Source organism: Lasioglossum baleicum, chromosome 6 (assembly GCF_051020765.1).
Source record: "Lasioglossum baleicum chromosome 6, iyLasBale1, whole genome shotgun sequence".
Classification (NCBI taxonomy): domain Eukaryota; kingdom Metazoa; phylum Arthropoda; class Insecta; order Hymenoptera; family Halictidae; genus Lasioglossum; species Lasioglossum baleicum.
The window spans coordinates 10797359-10815087 of record NC_134934.1 but is presented as its reverse complement, the minus strand read 5'-3'; the positions used below and the strand labels follow the sequence as shown (position 1 = coordinate 10815087).

Sequence of the window (17729 nt, the reverse complement as noted above, 5' to 3'; positions counted from 1 at the left end):
CTATCTCCTATTCGTTTTTTACGGCCATCGCTGCACCAGTTTGCAATTGTTTCATAGTTCTTACGAATGTCGATTGTTAAAAAACTACGTCAACAGAACAGATTCTATTCTACTCCTAGACAATACAACATTATTAGGTTGAGTAACAATTCACATAACTATAAGCAAGTAATTAACAGCATCCTCACCATCCTTGTCTTTCTCATTTCGCCGACGCTTTTCTTCTTCCGAAAATGAATATACTGTTCTCTCATCTGTAATGGAGAGGGAGGAGACGCGCCTCTAGACTCTAGAATCTAGACGGTTTATTGATTCGATGCGTCTATCCGCTACTTGACCTAATACCTAATATGTTGCAACAATGAATAACTAACAACGATAATTTCTCCGTTTCTGCGGGTTCCGGTAAGATTGTTGATAAACCGACATGAGTCTCCAGTGTTCCGGGTAGTCGGCACTTCTACAGCCGTTTACTACGCTGAACGGAGGAGCCAATGTATCGATACGGAAGGACCGCTTGGCGAAAGGAGTCCTGGGTCTCGGTACCGTGGCTTTCTTCCTTTGATCTTCCCTCTTTTCGATACCTAGAGCCAAACCTACGGCCGACTTGATCAGTCTAGGGTCGTCCGCGAAATTTCTTGGCTCGCAGGCGACGCACTTCCTAAAACGAGCTCTTCGAGGATGTGGACTTCGTTCCTCTTCTTCCTTCCTTTTTGATATACTGACTCCATCGAGTCTCTCGCAGAGACAGTCGCAACAACGTCTTCCTTTGCCGTCGACCTCTCCTCTACTCCTCGAGCAACTGTTCTCGCGACGCTCGTCGTTTTTCGCGGCAACTTGAACCGAGCGAAGAGAACTCGTCGAGCTCGGAGTTCGGTGAACCAACGTGAAGATGGCTGGAGCTAGCCCACCCTCCGAGCCGTCGATGTGGCTGGGTCTGCGCGGTTCGTACACCGGATCTATCGGGGTTTCCCAACAAATCGCCAAGTCCATCTTCGTCTTCGGCTCCTTGCAACCTAAAACCGGCCCGTACGCTTTGGCAGATCCGCTCGCTCGATCTTCGCGGTTGCAGCGCCTTCCGCTCGAACGTCGTCAGGACCTCTCCGGGCCCATGTTCTTGAACACGAGGTCGTCGACCTTGTCCGGCAGAGGCTGATGGTCCAAGTTCTCCGCGTGTAATTTTTTCGCCAAGGCGAAGTGCTCGTAGCAAGGTGGTCGTCGATCATCGATTCCCTTCGGCGAGTCCTCTTCGGGATCTTTCTCGGTCTCTCTCCTCTTCGGGCAGTCCGAAACGTGCTCGGTTAAGGAAGGTATTCTCAGGTTCCCGGTGACGTACTTGGGCTGGCAGCATTCGTGAAACTCATTGGCCGACGACGAAGTTACCAGCTTCCCTGGGCAATGGACGCAACACTTCTGAGTCTTCATTATCTCAGAGTTCTTTCATATTAGTTTTTCAAGGTCGACGATGCCGAACAGCTTTGCGCGGAACGTGTTAGACCACTGTACGCGTTTCGAACGCCACTGCAGGAATGCCGTTTGCCTCTGAAATCTCGGCTAACAGAAACGGTTGTTTACTTGACGACGGGCTAGTTCGATACCGTGATTCTGCATACATATAGTTATACGCAGAGAACTACGGAGAAGCGGTCTCGTCCCAATAATTCACAGACGATTCGAACGTTCTCATATTCTGACCGCTTCGATCGTTTAGCGTCATCTATGTACTTCTTCAAGATGTCACGGCGTGTTACCGTCGCACGTTTCATCGATCGAGCCCGAGAAACTATGTATTTTTCCACCGCTGATTCACGGTGCTGGTTCGCACGATTTTCGTTTCCTCGTACGAAAATAGAAATAGAGAGACAGACACGAGTGGTTCCCCAAACAGAGATTCACAGGCAGGAAACGTCCGAATGCAGTCTGCGGCTCCCAGTATGGTTGCGCAACCGCGTCACAACCGAGACAGAGGAGCGGAGCGACGGCAAAACGTGCTCCGAGTCAATGACGACTACGGGAAAGTACAACGAAGAACTCGTTTGGGATATCCTGTACGCTGTACGTGGTATCACGAATTCGGTGCTTTATGATTCTTCGCAGAATGTTTCTGCGAACGAGATTCTCGCGGTACCGCGCCGACAGAAATCTTTGTCCTCATGACCTTCTCCGATACAAAGAACACCTCTTTGCTTCGTCGGATAAAACTATACTCTGCACGCCATCGTACATATGTTGTTTCGCTGATTCCACGAATCACTGTTACTACATATTATTTATAGTATATTGACGATCTTGCAAGGTTTCGTTGGAGCAATGCCACTCCCCTACCACTCGGTCGCATAAAAGCCTTGACTCTCGAGGCAACATGTGAGAGAGAACGTCGTTTTCACCTACTTCGGGAAACACGTGTCGGTAGCACGTAACTAACGGCAGTGTCCTGATAGTCTTCTACATTCCAGCGACTCTCGTCGCGATCAATCGTTATAGTTCCAACAAATGCGTTCGTCCCGCGTTTCGTACAAATCAGTGCGCCCCGCTCGGGGATACAGTTCGCTCGTGATAAAGAATTGTTGTGCTCGGTGATTAATAGTGGAAGCCCATTTCGAGAGACGCCGCTTAATGACTCGCTTAATGAATCCGAACGAACGTGCCAGATACAACGTAACATCGCGCAAGAGGAAATAATGGCTTTGACGAGGCTGGTAAATCCAAAATTGAAGGGAACCGTGACGTTCTAACGATGACATCACGAACGCGATCGTGAATCAGCTCGTTTCGATCGAGTGAATGGAAGTAAGTTCGCAGGCCAGCAGATCTGTTTGGTTCGAGCGCGGCGGCAGTAACGCGCCAGCATAACAGCTTCTGGCTATCGCATACACGCGCGGGCGCGCGTTACCGCGTGTTGCCGAGCATCGCATTGTTATTCAAAGACGATCTAAACAAATTTCCATCTCGTTCCGTTGTTAGAACGGAAACGGTAACGGTGAATCTGAAAGCTGTTTGCTCTAATGTTGGACCTTCGAAACCGCACGTTTCCTGTACACTGATAAAAGTATATCGAGTTCCGTTCCGTCTCGCTTAACTGAACAAACAGCAAGATTGGACAACGGCCGGAAGGTCTGAAGAACAAAATATGGATCTTTTGAAGCACAACGGTGATGAGATTCTGTACATGGATGATCTCACGGACGAGGTGTCTCAACCGTTGACGTCCAAGGAACTGGAAGCCGTTACTATTAGACCTCGACTGGGTTCTTTGTTGGAGACAGACAACACGAACAACCCTCGGCCAACTTCTGGACCGGAAATCGACGATCTCGAGCCGGAAGGAAAACCACCGATCGGGTTCGATCACCGAGGGATAGACGATGGCTTGCTGCCAGAGGATCCTCGGACGCCGCTGCCATTTTTCCCGATGGTGCCTCCGCTCCAGCCCACTCCCGACGTCAACATTTACCAGCACAAAAAGACGCTAGCCCAAGGGATGATGGACCTGGCTCTCCTGTCCGCGAACGCCAATCAATTGCGTTACGTTCTACAGACCGACGGAGGACATCCGTACTTCTATCCGTCGTTGGTCATGATAGGCGCCAGTCTATTTCTTCAGATCGCAGTGGGAATCGGTCTGATCTGGAACAGCAGATACAACGTGAAAGACACCGCTCAAATGTGTAAAGCTGAACGAGCGAATAATTGGACAGTGATCGGCATATTTCTAGTGACCATTCTCAATGTGTTTATCTCGTCGTTCGGCGTGGTGGATGGTGTTTCGGTAGCTCTTTCCACGACGTAAACTTATCTGTTGTCGTCGGGAAGAACGCCGCATGTCACATACATTCACTTTTCGAGCCTTTCGAATTTGTTTTCGTGACTCTTTTCCTGGTAAATATGTCAACCCTACGAGGCTCGATTAATGCGTGAACTCAAATTTTTCGAAATTGTGGCTTGCGGCGTTTTTCTTTGCAACCACAGTTATGTCCAGACAATGCGAGTCCGTTGAAATCTATAACGACAACTGCTTCGATTGCGCCGACTAGAGCAGCGGTTTCCAACCTGGGAAGCGCGTCTAAATTTTTTAATAAAAAATTAACTTTCATACCATCATATCTAAAAATAAATAAAACTCAACAGTTTTTAAAACGTGTCTATTTTATTGTATCTATTAAAAATATAGAAGGTAGGGAGGCGCGGAAAAAAATTCTTTAAAGGTTGGAAACCCCTGGACTAGAGCAGGCTTGCAATATTCCGCGCGTGCCAGGCCCCTTACCGCTGCGCCCCTCGCCCATCTGCTGGGCTAAGCCCGCCTGGCTTGCCCCACTCGTCGCCACGCGTGCGCGTTGAGCAAGCTAACGGGTGTCCCATAAAGACTTCACTTTCACCCAAGCCAAGCCGTCCGTGGCGTCGCGCGGAACAAAAGAACGCCCGTTAGGTTCCCTACCTGCTCCCACTGGCGAGAAGTGGGGCAAGCCAGGCGGGCTTAGCCCAGCAGATGGGCGAGGGGCGCAGCGGTAAGGGGCCTGGCACGCGCGGAATATGGCAAGCCTGGACTAGAGTGTCTCCGATCGTGGTATGTAGTTGGATTTAGTACTTGTGCCACAGCCTCGCGGAGCTGCCTCGCAATGTTTTGACATAGCTCAAGGGTAGACTCGTTTCCAGGATTGCGAGGGTGCGGGATGCGCCTTCTCACTTCTCGATATAGCAAGGATGGGGTTTTGCAGTAGTCAAAAGCGCTAGATATAAGATCAATTTAGGCCGCGATCGCCCTCAAAAATCCTATTTTTACGTTTGCGAGGAGCAATTTGCATTATTCGGCAGCATGTAGCTGTCGCAGCTTTATGAAACTAGCTACATGCGCAGCTGTATAAGCTTCCGAATAATTCAAATTACGCTGTGGAATAATGCAAATTACCTTTGAGGGCGATCGTGGCTTAGATTGATCTTTTATTTATCGCCTTTGACTACCGAAAAACCATCTTTGCATTATTGGGAAACGAGAACCCTTGCAAACCCGGAAACGAGTCTATCCTCTCAAGACTCGACCAAGAGTTCCTTAGTTGTAAGATACCGCTGTGTTCGGGCGTACGTTTGCGCTTCCCTTTTTTATTTTGTTATAAAATGTCAAAGTTGTATACAAGAAGGAATTAAATGTAAAAGTTTCCTCAACTCGTCGGATAACTTTTCCTTGCTTTCCGACAGATTTCTCGTTTCTTTCTCCAATTCCGCTGACATCTCTGTCAATCGATTCTCCATTATATCGCGGCCCATTTCAGTCCTCATTAACCGCGACACACTTTCGAAAGTCTGATTACTACAGCCATGGTTCTCTTGGCAAGATAAAGCTTCGAATCTTCCTTGCATTACTCGGTGCAACACGGATATGAAATTGAAAATTTCATTCCAGTTTATGTCGAGCGAACTGGAACTCGAATGCTTTTTGTGTTCTTGCACTACCGTCACCTGAAAATTTTGGTTTCACTATTACTATGCCATTACCAGACTGCGGAATCAGTATGCTAGAAAGATTAGAAAACTTGGAAGGTGTCGATATGCAATTTTCAACCTTTCGAAGTCGTCGAAGCAAGAAAGGAATTTCTATTTGATGCTTACGTCTTGCAATTGATAGTGACAGTTTTTATTTTGCATAAAGGTCCGCAGTCTAGCCATTACTATACCTCCGGATAAAACATCTATTCGAATATCTACCATCCATTCGAAGAAAATATGTTCTTTCCTTCGCCATTTAGCATGCGCATCCAGTAAATTCCCAGCAGCTAATAATTCCTGTATGTATTTCTTATCGTTCCGGGATAGCTCACTTTTATCAGCAGTCGCAATACGTTTGATTAGAGCCAGTTCAGATACGCTCAAATGAGGGAGACCACTGACTTTCATAGTTGCAGCATGAACTTTGCTTATTAAATTAGCTCTCTCAGAAACGAGATTGTATATCTCTCTGATATTGTAATTCACTTTACCATGTAAATGTACCATACTGTTCAACTGAGCAACCGTTGTTTTCGGCACGGCTTGCTCTATTTCTTTTTCCTGAAAAGCGTATCATTTCTTGGATATACGATGGTAGTCCCAGAAGTACCCAACCTTGACATATAACTGGCGGTTGTTATTTGAAAAGTTACTATAGCCAAAAGTACAATCTTTATAAAGCTTAAGTTTGAAGTCTGAAGACGCTACGTTGTTTAGTACTTGTTTGACAGCCACCAATAGCATTTAGCGAGAAAGAAAGTGTTGTTCCGTCAGGACAATGCACCAGTTCACACATCCGGTATCACGGTGGCCGAAATCAATGAGTTAAAGTTCGAATTGCTTCCTCGCGCACCCTATTCGCCAGATTTAGCCCCCTCAAACTATTTTCTCTTTCCAAACTTGAAAAAATGTGGTAAAGGTAAAAGGTGGTAAAAGATTTGCCAACAATGAAGAGGTGGAGTCTGCGGTTTATTGCTATTTTGAGAAGCTCGACGGATCTCACTATAAACAGGGTATCGAAGCTATTGAACATCACTAGGAAAAGTGTATCGAGCTAAAAGGAGACTACGTTGAGAAATAAAGATATTTTTTCCCAACTTTTTTGTGTTTTCTTCGTTAGGTCGGATACTTCTGGGACTACCCTCGTTATCTCTTCTCTAATTACTAATTAAATTTCAATTACATTTAAATTGTAGACTGCTTCTGAATCGTTCGACTTTGAACATTCCTTTCCAAGAACGCTATTCGATAGATTCACACGAATCGTAGTATCTAAAGCATCTTGAGTTCCAAGAAGCCAAGCTAACGCTAATAATAATTGTCTGCTGTTTTTATCGTGCTTGCTAGCAGCGTAAAACTCGATGGAAGGATACTGTAGATACGCAAAATACAATTTGGTAGCCCACACTGTATCTAAAAATATGCTCGGTCTTAACAAATATACGCAAGAGTTTCTTACATATTTAGATTGAAAATACTAGATCAAAAGAATCTACCATAATGTTGAAAGTTGACTTCGATTTGCTTTTCTTGTACAACACGGTAACTCAAGATATTCAACGCTTCCCAGAATGTCTCGCCCTATTACAGAAAATAAATCATCAATTAATATTCTGTCGACTGTTCACATACGCACAGCGGTGCGCATAGAGGTTATGTAACACCGCCCGCAAATATTTACAACATTTTCCGGAGTGTCATCAAATTTTGCTAGTCTGAAATATTCCGGTTTCATTGTAACGTTGATCGACAGTTTCAAATGCTGGCATAGCAAAGATAAAACACTTTTTATATCGGACATTATGCGATTCGAATCGAATGATCGAACCTCACGTTACCGCACCTTCGAGTTTCAAACAGTTTCAAACGCGCAACCGATTTCGCGCGTTTTTCCTACGGGCGCGGTTTCCTGCGTCTTCCAATAAATACACAAACTTTTTATTTTACATAAACGGGAAAAGATTTCAAAAATTCAAGAATAGTGTAATGTTGTTTTTAATGTAACAAAGTCGTTAAGGGATTACATCAATTTTTCCATTATTTCTGCTTTCCAGAGTAGTACATATTAATATATATCATTTTCATCACATTAAAATTATTAATGAAGAATATAAATTTATATTTAGCTCCTGCGTCTTGCAATTGATGCAGAAACTTTGTATTTTGCAGAAAGATCCACAGTCTACTCATTTCTATCGAAAGTTCTTTGATTTTTACACAAAGTTCATCGGATCGTTTTACCCAACCGCGCGGCGCGGCGCGGCGCACAGTGGGCCCAAACGCCAATCTAGCTGATAAAAAGTCGTATTTCCAATCACATACTATTACTTACTTTTTTATTTGTTTCCATTCTTAAATCCCTGTAGATCTTTAAATTATATTCTGTTTTGCTCTGAAGATTTTTTATATAGGGTAATATTTACGCAAAAGTCTGTAGTCGCTGAGGCCTTTAAAGTCCCCCAGAACGGTCAGTGTTTTTGCTACTGGTAAACGTTAATATTAAATGCGAATATTTTGCCTTTCATGGGGTTTGTAGAAGAAAGTACGTACTTTCATTCTGTAATTACAAAATTTGCAAAAGTTAATGAATTTTCCAAATACATACCTGTGTTCAAAGGTAGACTATTTTTTACTTCATGCATTTCAGTTCTTCGAATGTAAGTAACCAAATTGACGCGTATTGATCGAATTTCCTGTTTGATTTCGTAATGTAGACTCTGTTCTTTAATTCTTGTAAAAATCAGCTGCCAGAACTTGCCAGAAATTGTTTAATGTAACTTTAAAGTTTGTGAATAGTTTGCGATCACTCATAAAGAGGGTTTAAGATTTTTGTGGTTCATAGTACTGACTGAGAGGAGTAAAAAATGTTTAATCAATGTACAGGTCATAAAATTAAAAAATAATAAAAAATAATAAAAAAATAAAAAAATTTTTTTGTGGTCCAAATTACCAATAAATTTAAAGAATGTAGTCTCCCGGTTACAACGACTCCATACAAGTTGCAATAGGACGCCGCGTTTGAAGACTATGATTTTTTATCAGCTAGATTGGCGTTTGGGCCCACTGTACGGCGCACCGAAACCCAATACCTAACCATAACCCATGCCGGCGAGGTAACCACGTAACCGTAACCAGTAGCCATCCCACGAGGAATCCTCCCCCTATCGGTTTGTTCGGTTCCCTGAGGTACGGCGCGCGATTAAGGGGCTGTAGAGGGGGTTCGGTTAAGACAACTGGTACCGTGTTGCGCGGTACACGCAGCAGGCCGCAGCAGGAACAGAACCAGTGCTGCCAGATGAGGGGAATCACGCCGATATGAGGTACCCCCTCTCTGATGACCAGAGTAATATGTGACACGTTGCGCGTGTGCGACGGGGATTGAGTGAGGCAAATGGGAGACACGTTGCGCGTGCGCGATGGGGACGCAACAATGGCATGACATTTCGCAGGTTTTAGGTTATTGCCGCGTAAAATTCACCCATTTACTTATTTCACATACTATGTAATTATTGATCCCTTTATGTCTATGTTGTGAGTTGTATTTCTTTAAAATATAACGTTACAAATAAAACGTAATTTGTCAATTTATCGTGTAGAAGAAAAATGAGTGAATTTATTATCCCAGTCTCTTTTATGCAACTATTTTTGAGAAGCGTATGAGGGTTAACAGTGTTAAAATATATTATGATTTATTGATTTTACTGGAATGTAACTCAGTACTACATACATACAGATTTCAAAATTTTTTCAATTGTACATATAAAAGAAAGCATTCATACTTCGCTTCACGACTGAAACTCCCACATGTTACAATTCATTTTATTTATTATATAATAAAGAATGTTTACAATGTCTATTTAGAACGAACCATATGATTTATTTCATTAAGTACGTATATGTACACGAGTACGATACGATACGCGGCAATAACCTAAAACCTGCGAAATGTCATGTCATCTCATCTGTCATCGTTGCGTCCCCATCGCGCACGCGCAATGTGTCTCCCATTTGCCCCACTCAATCCTAAAGCGATGGAATAGGATAGTGGAAGGGGAAAAGTAGGAGAGTACCTGGTTGCGATCTCACAACCATCTGGCAGCACTGAACAGAACAGGTCAATCGTGAGCGATCGCTTGGACGTGCAGGATCGTTGAGCGATCTGTCGACAATCGAGTCTACCGCGCTGTCTTGAACACTTGCTTCTATTTTACACCGGTTTGCTAGTTACGAGCCGCCACTTCTATTTAGTGTCTCGTATCGCGTGTACTTTTTCGATAGCGAACAGTGTATCTCTCAGAGTCAGGGAAAAATCGGAGAATTTATTCGCGAGTCTTGCTGTCCGTTGAAAATCGCCGACAGACGCAGGCAACGCGCGATACTCGTGGTCTCTAAACACACCGACAGTGAAAAATACCGCTTCCTCTCGAGACACTGTGTGTGTGTTCACGTGTCACCGAGAACCAACAGGCTCTATCACGATTCCTACATAGACTGACAGCGTTGTTACATTACATCTGCCGAAAATGGAACGAGTCTACCGCGGCCCGAACTTGATACTGTTCAGAGTCTGCCTTTTCATCTTATTGGTAAGTAATAAATGAAAAGTTTTTATTAGCTTTAATCGAAAATGCTGCGCGATTCGTGTCGTGTGCGAACGAGTTGGTCGGTTGGCCTGAGATACACTATACACTGGTGGACGTAATGATAAGGCGCTGCTGTACACACACGAAATTTCATATACATATACATATGCCGTGAAATCTCACGGAAACGAATTATATTTACGGATGGGAAGAAACTAAATTTGCATGGTTCAGATGGATACAAGTACTATTTCCATGATTTAAGAAAGGAACAAAGGGTTTCGAGTCGTCGACAATGTGGTGGCGGTACAGAAATGATATGAGGAGGAATCGGCTATAGAGGAAAAATGGAAATAAAATTTATTCAAGGCCGTATTGGTTTGGTTTGGTTTGCTGGCTACTTAAATTTAATTAAAGAACAAATTGAAGCGGAAAAGTTTAAAGGTTATTAATTGGCCTGCGAGGTCTGCTGACCTAAACATTATCGAGAACGTTTGGGGAAGACTGTCAAGAATATTATACGAAGGTGGAAAGCAGTACAGTACAGTATCCGAATGGAAATCAGCAATTTTAGAAGCTTAAAGATATTTTTATTGAAGACACTTTTAGAAGATACAAAAAAATCTATACATATAGAAGTTTACCAAGAAGAATGATTGCAGTGGTACAGCGTAAAGGGCAGTCCACGCATTACTAAAACTGCCAAAAATTGTGTAATTTTGTTGAATTCTAATACTTTTCTTATTTCATATTCAAAGTGCCTTATCATTTTGCCCATACTAAAAGTCAATTTTTGTAGAAATAATAAATGGTTTGAACGAGATATTTAATTTTTAGTATATTATATAAAAGTTGGTACCTTATTTTGTTGTATATTCACTTTCTACGTGTATATAATGTACGTACGAATGAATGTTCATTGCTAAAAACCATGAGGTGTTTTATCATTTTGAACACCAGTACAGGAGAGTTGTGCCCCTTCGGCAATCGTGTTGTTGCTGTAGCCAATGATCAACGGAACTCGACTGAACTCGACACCAAAAAATGATATTGTACGGTCCTCGTTGAAAATATTTTCTACGACTTGTTCGATGTGCCTCTATACTAACTTGTCTTCTGTTATTTGTCTATTTCTTGTTGTTCCATATGCTTAGTTGAAAGCAATAATCGAAGATTCAACTTCACGTAATTTCATTTACACATCACTAAACAGCAGATTTGATGCATTTATGACAAAAATGAAAAGATGTCATTCAAAACTGTGAAAACATTGGAAGAATTTAAAAGTACTGTTCTGTTATTTTCACGAAGAAAATAGTTTTGTACCTCACTTCAGTTTGTTGCAATTCAGGTACAAAATGTTTCTTTTGTGACATAGACATATAGAGATAGACTGCGCGGCCTGAACGAAGCGCTGAAGCCCACAATGGCGGCGTGCGAGAGAGAGAGAGCATTAGCCGGGGTCCATAGCGCTCTCTTTCTAATTGATGTGTCGACACATCATATAGAAAGAGAGCGCTATGGACCCCGGCTAATGCTCTCTCTCTCACTCTTTGTACCGCGCGCCGCCATTGTGGGCTTCAACTCGCCCATAAGACGGCGCAGTCTATCTCTATATGTCTATGTTTTGTGAACAGTTGTGCAGTACAAAGCTATCGGAAATACACGTGCTACAACGAATCAAATAACATCCAACTACGAAACACGTTCGCGACGTACAAACTGAATCGCGATATGTACTACTCTATAATATATTAAATAGTTAACGCACAGTATAGTCTACAATTAGCAGCCGGCCGGTCATATTTACGTAATATGAGACCTGTTATCGTCGCGTAACTGTATTTCGCGGGCCGAGATGGATTTATTTATGTGAAGTTGAACGGTTAATATCGTCAACTTTTTCTGTGAAGTGTTTGATGAATTCGAGTGGAAGTCAATATCGCTTCTGTAAAAATACTTTACGTGCTGAAACCCATATAACTATATAGATTGCGGATCTTTATGCATTTATGGTTTATAAACCTTTTCAAAAAATGCTGGAGCATCAAAAATTCGTCAAAATTTAGTACTATTTTCATTTAGTTTGGACCTAGAAATGTTGCTACTAGACTGCGAATCTTTATGCAAAATAAAAATATTATGCATCGATTGGGGAACCAGTATACATATGTAGTTAGATAAAAATGAATTTCCCCTTAATAATAATCCTTTCATGTTGAGAGCAACGTAACAATATTCTCGGATTTGTTTTATATTTTTCACTGTTTTACATTTCATCCAGTTAATTTCTTCATAAATGCATAAAAATCCGCAATCTAGTTATTACCAATGAAAATAGGTTTGTATTTGAAAATATATTTGTGGTTGAATTGAAAACTGCATAAACATTCGCAGTCCATCTCATATAACATTATGCTATATAGACGAAACGAAGTCGTGACTAATCAAACCGTTACCCGATTAATTCTATTCAGGAAACGACGCGACGGTCCCGGCTGATATTCACGATTCCCAATTTCGCAAATAGGGTTTCTCCGGGCTGACATCGGTGTTTTAAGGAAGTTGTTAACAATTTTCTTAGAATCGAAGAATATATGTAGATAGAGGTCTTCCTGAACGCATTATCCTATGTCCTATATCCTACTTCCTATTGTGAAACCAAAGAAAGATGAGCGTCTTGCTGCCGGCATACCCTTATTTTCTTAAACGGACTGTCTTCGCGTTTATCACAAGCATAATGTACAGAGCGTGATTTCTGCGCGTTATTTTACTGCCAAGAATGAACAACGTATCTGCCGGAAACTTTCGAGTATGACTTGAGATGTATGTACGTCGATGAATATTTTAACGCAGGAATTCTCAATGGTTTCGAAACTTCGATATCGAATACATGAGAAAGATGAGAACTTGCATAAACACGACTGGGAACCTCTGAATCAAAGAACGGAATAAACGAGTCGGTATCAATTATTCTCTTCGGATAGTGAAGAAACTCGTAAAAGATTTATCTTGATCCGGCAGCTCGAGCGATGCAATCTCTCTCTCTCGATCCTCTAATCCTAATCTTTCATTGATCTTGAATAAAATATGCAACCACTCTGTTCTGTTCGTAAACAGTTTTTTACGGAAGATTCACAACAACAGTGTGCTTTTTGATTGTCCTACGCCCTACGCGATGTTTCGTAAACCGTGAAGATTCAGCGTGAAAGATAAGCGAACATGATTCGTACTTGCACTTACACTGTTGCGGAAGATTAATTGCAATGTACACACGACATTTCGTACCGCGATTAATACTTGTTCCGTATTCCGTATACTTGTAGTAGAATATAATCTGTCGAGAAAAACACGAAAAAAGTAAGATATCTAGCGTGGGACATTGCTGATCCCGTGGTCGGCCTTTTACGACCATTCACGCAAAAATTAAAACTGATGATACAGGTTTCTAGCACGCTGTATACATAACAGAACTATTAATACTCGCGTCAATCATCGAATGGAAAGGATAATGTGTATTTGTTGATCTACGCGAGCGAGTGTGCGTCAGGTACTTATTGTTAGTTGGTAACGGTAGTTTTCGTTTTGCTAAAGAAACATATTAACTACCAGAGTTGGCAAAACGTAAGTCCGATTAATGATTAATGATCGTAATTTTACGATCAATATTAGTGGCTACTGATTATTAAATAATCGGTAATTCATTGATTAATGAATAAGGAAGGAATAAGAAGCTGAAATGAAACTATTACATTTTTTATTATGAATTAATCTGTACTTTTGCTGTAGTAAAAATACTGTGAACATTTTTTTAGAAATGTATATAGTATATGTACATAGTTTTTACATAGTTTTACGTAGAAAATCCTTAGAACAAGCTACCTATTTATTATTAGTGTACTTTGCTTTTTTATTTTATAGACATTATAGATAGCTAAATAGAGCAAACATCAACAATAACATCTACTTTTAAATCGTACAGCACTAGGCGATTACGATGATGCGAAGAACTTTATAAACGTACACATAAGACAAGTTATACAATTTTCAACGTACAGATAAACAATACAGATCTATATAAAATATAAATTAATCATTGAATGATTTAAAAGGTACTGAAGGTAATCATGATTACTGAATTATTTCAACGGTGATTGACTGATTAATGATTACAGTTACTATGATTACATTAAATAATCGATTACAAAAGAATTCATTACTGCCCAACTCTGGTATATATGTACTTGAGTTTGCGCGATGGTAATTCGAACGCTAACGGTACTTCGGATTAACGCAGACTTTTTTCAAAATGACGTACCTTGACCAGACATTTACATTTTACAGACCATCCATAATACTGACGCGTTACCGCATCACGCCGACGGAACAAGGGACACCGTTCAATTTCTTCGCACCAGCGAGAAATCGGCGAACCTCGAGGCTACCCGAGCTTCCGTGGAAAGCGACCTACCCGATTCCGAAGAATGGTCCAACAATGGCGGAGAACAGATCAGAGACCGTAGGGGTATTGTGAAGACGTTGTCGAGAACCTCGCCTAGAAGTTTTATAGGTTGGTAAACGAAGAATTATACACTCCCGTCTATATAAATCACCGGACACAGGGCCCGCTCTAGGAGGGGGGGGGGGCGACATTTGTGCGGGGCGCGAAAATTTAGGGGCGCCATTTTGGCTGTAACTGAGAAAAATATTGATGTGTTCAATAGCCAATTAGTAGAAAATTTGCTTTTATTAAGATTTAAATAAAATGATTCGATTTTTATTGAAGATAAAAAATATGTACCTTTATTTAAAAATATATAGCAACCTGTCTTTTTGTCCGGGGCGACGTAACCGCTAGAGCGGGCGCTGCCGGACGCTTACTTATCTTCAACAAAATGGCAATTAAAAAATAGATACAAACTTCCAGCTTGATTTGATTATTTTATTTTGATTAGATGTAGTTATTATACGATAATATTTGAATGCAAAATACATACAAGCTTCCAGTTTGATTTGATTGTTTTATTTTGATTAGATGTAGCCATATTATACTTGTTGGAAAAAATAGATTGAGATATTGTGTGGGACGATTATGGACAGCTCTAGGAGCCAAATTAAAAAAACAATTGCAACACTTAAATTTAAAAAATTAGAAAATATAAGAATAATAATTAAAATGTATAAAATATGGGATATATTTTCTTTTTTATCGTTTATCTTATTATCCTTTTATCGTGAATATTTGTTTCCACAGATTTCCGAGACATGCAGGCGGACGCGACAATTGTATTTCCCGACGAAGACATGACACCTATGCAACGGGTACCTGTCTGCAAGGGGTCTACATACTGCGAGACAGTGGCCAGTTATCCAGAACAAACAGTAAACGAAGCATTAAAACGAAACGAAAGCCTGAAATATCTGGCAGTTGTTGACGAGGTTTGTAGATAAATTATTAACACACTATAACCGTACCACGACCGGTAATAAATGACCGCTTTCACATTTTTTATATTTTCTAATTATTGAAATTGTAAAGATGTGCTTCCATTAAGAATTATTCAATAAATTTCTTCGTTCAAGCACGTATCGTTATAAAAATTGTGTCAAGTCTAAATAAATTCAGTCTTGTCACATTTTTATAAAACAATATACAATATATCCAACACATTTTGTACCCGGTACGGTTAGTGTTAACGAGATAATACGTGTACATATTTTTTGTTTATTGTAAATTGACATTTTTAACATTCTCTAACTTGATCCGAATAGGTGTCGGACATAGTGCAGAGATTCGACACGGGCGACGATGTGCCTCTCTGCGTGTCTACCGTAAGTATACACGTGTACTTGGGATCTTATAAAAATTGTTTGTTGGGGGAAAACTAACCGGTTTAATAAACACCTATCGTTTCAGGAGCAAGTTATATATGTTCAAGCGGCCATGAACAAGGATAACGAATGGAAATACATTGCGAACCAGGAGAACTTCAAGCAGGGTATACGAGTCGAGAAGTGTAGGTAGGTATCTAAACCGCAATCACGAGTAGAACACCTTGAGTATATTTCTAATGATTCGTGAATCGTTTTGCAGCAACGAAAACGCTGCGTGCAGTATGGTGAACGCACCTGGTGCGGGCTACAAAACGAGCTGCAGGCAAAAGTACGCTTATCGACAACTTGTGGCAGTGCTACCGAACGACACGCTAGTCCTGGACACTTTCAAGTTTCCATCGAGCTGCTGCTGCCACCTCGCGTTCACTGGAGGTCTGACACCAAGAACAGGATTCGGCGCAAAAAAAACACGGAAGTAACACCGACGCTTATTGCCACGCGTATGGGAAAATGAACTCCACAATATTTATTATGTCGAATTCTAATACTCTTCCTCTGTGGGACATTTTGTGCACTACTTCTAACCGTATTCCCATCCCGTCTCGAGCATCGGGTTTCGGGAATTCTCGGGATCTCGCACATCACTAGCATTTAGAGCACCTTTGCATCGTTAATGGGAAATTGACAGAAACATTTCATTGATTCGAGTACAACTTCTTCCGATACTAGATTCTTGGAACGCACAGGAAAATGTACTGATTTCCAAGTATCTATCGAGATCTATCTAAGTAAATATCAAGATGCTTTCTTCCTATCTTTTTATATAGTTCGGGACTCGAGATAAATACCTGGCTGATGCATCCATCCGTTACTTTGTGTTTCAATTTTTAATACAATATACAGGGTGTCCCAAAATTCGTGAAAATCCCGAAAGGGGGTGGTTCCTGAGACCATTCTAAGAGACATTTTCCTTTGCACCAATGTCAACTGCGGCTTTGTTTAGGAGTTATTAACGAAAAACACGGACCAATCAGAGCGCGCCCTGGCCCGGCGCGCCACGCCGCGCCGGCAAGCGAGTGTCGGTGGTACGCCGCGACATCGCAACGAACAAGAGTTTCTCGATAATGTGAACCCTCTCCGATTTTGATGAGCTTTGGATATGTTGTCAAGACCATGATTCTGAACAACATTTCTCTTTAGACTTTTTGGCGATCGGCTTTAGTTTACGAGATAAGTAACTTGTAATTGTAAATCGATCGATGTACTATCTGATCTATCTCCTCTCCGATTTCGATGCGCTTTGGATACGTTGTCAAGACCATGATTCTGAACAACATTTCTCTTTAGACTTTTTGGCAATCGGCTTTAGTTTACGAGATAATCGTAAAAAAAGAGAAGAAGCAGAAACTGATTGAATTAAAAACTCACGTATTCAGCCGTAAATCCATTTGCTGCTTCGAAATGTGTGTCACTGGGTCACTCGGTGACGAACTGCACAGATGTCTTCAGGTACACGGCAGTACCGAAAGCCAAGGGACGTACGGCCAGGTCGACGAGCTGCACAGCCGGTGGTAGAAGGCCTAAGGGATGCGCGGTCAAGTCGACGATCCAGAATTTAACTTTCACTTTCGAATCGATAAATAATTCGTATGTTTATTTTACACAGATGCCTTGAAATTTTTCCACACTCACAATCACTGTTCACATTTGTCAACACATAGTTATGCACTAATAATAATTGCCATATCCCTTGTACTGCTGCACAAATCACAACAATCAGGTAATGCAATCACTAGACTGCGGATTTCATGCATTTGTAGCAAACATGAG

The 17729-nt window shown here is 41.5% G+C and overlaps 4 protein-coding genes across 5 annotated transcripts; 2 read left to right on the top strand and 2 right to left on the bottom strand.

The window, feature by feature from the left end:
• Nucleotides 1-369: 369 nt before the first annotated feature.
• LOC143209552 (uncharacterized) lies at nucleotides 370-1425 on the bottom strand. The gene is given in 1 exon segment (XM_076425343.1): nucleotides 370-1425. A coding segment is annotated over 1 exon segment (1056 nt).
• A 1705-nt stretch (nucleotides 1426-3130) lies between these two features.
• Nucleotides 3131-3790, top strand: LOC143209557 (ninjurin-A). The gene has a single exon (XM_076425348.1). It carries the CDS (start codon nucleotides 3131-3133, stop codon nucleotides 3788-3790), a length of 660 nt encoding a protein of 219 aa, XP_076281463.1.
• A 722-nt stretch (nucleotides 3791-4512) lies between these two features.
• Nucleotides 4513-7802, bottom strand: LOC143209548 (tubulin epsilon and delta complex protein 1). 2 transcript variants are annotated; one of them, XM_076425333.1, is made up of 5 exons: nucleotides 7163-7802; nucleotides 6978-7062; nucleotides 6665-6894; nucleotides 5605-6042; nucleotides 4513-5454 (listed from the first exon to the last, which is right to left on the bottom strand). In XM_076425333.1, exons 1-5 carry the CDS (start codon nucleotides 7280-7282, stop codon nucleotides 5116-5118), a joined length of 1212 nt encoding a protein of 403 aa, XP_076281448.1. In that variant the 5' UTR covers nucleotides 7283-7802; the 3' UTR covers nucleotides 4513-5115. The 2 variants fall into 2 exon arrangements, with proteins under 2 accessions (XP_076281448.1, XP_076281449.1); XM_076425334.1 differs by having other exon boundaries at nucleotides 4514-5454; nucleotides 5701-6042; nucleotides 7163-7797.
• A 267-nt stretch (nucleotides 7803-8069) lies between these two features.
• LOC143209553 (uncharacterized) lies at nucleotides 8070-16452 on the top strand. The gene is made up of 6 exons (XM_076425344.1): nucleotides 8070-10067; nucleotides 14409-14634; nucleotides 15319-15503; nucleotides 15837-15896; nucleotides 15982-16085; nucleotides 16159-16452. Exons 1-6 carry the CDS (start codon nucleotides 10005-10007, stop codon nucleotides 16376-16378), a joined length of 858 nt encoding a protein of 285 aa, XP_076281459.1. The 5' UTR covers nucleotides 8070-10004; the 3' UTR covers nucleotides 16379-16452.
• The last annotated feature ends 1277 nt before the right edge of the window (nucleotides 16453-17729 follow it).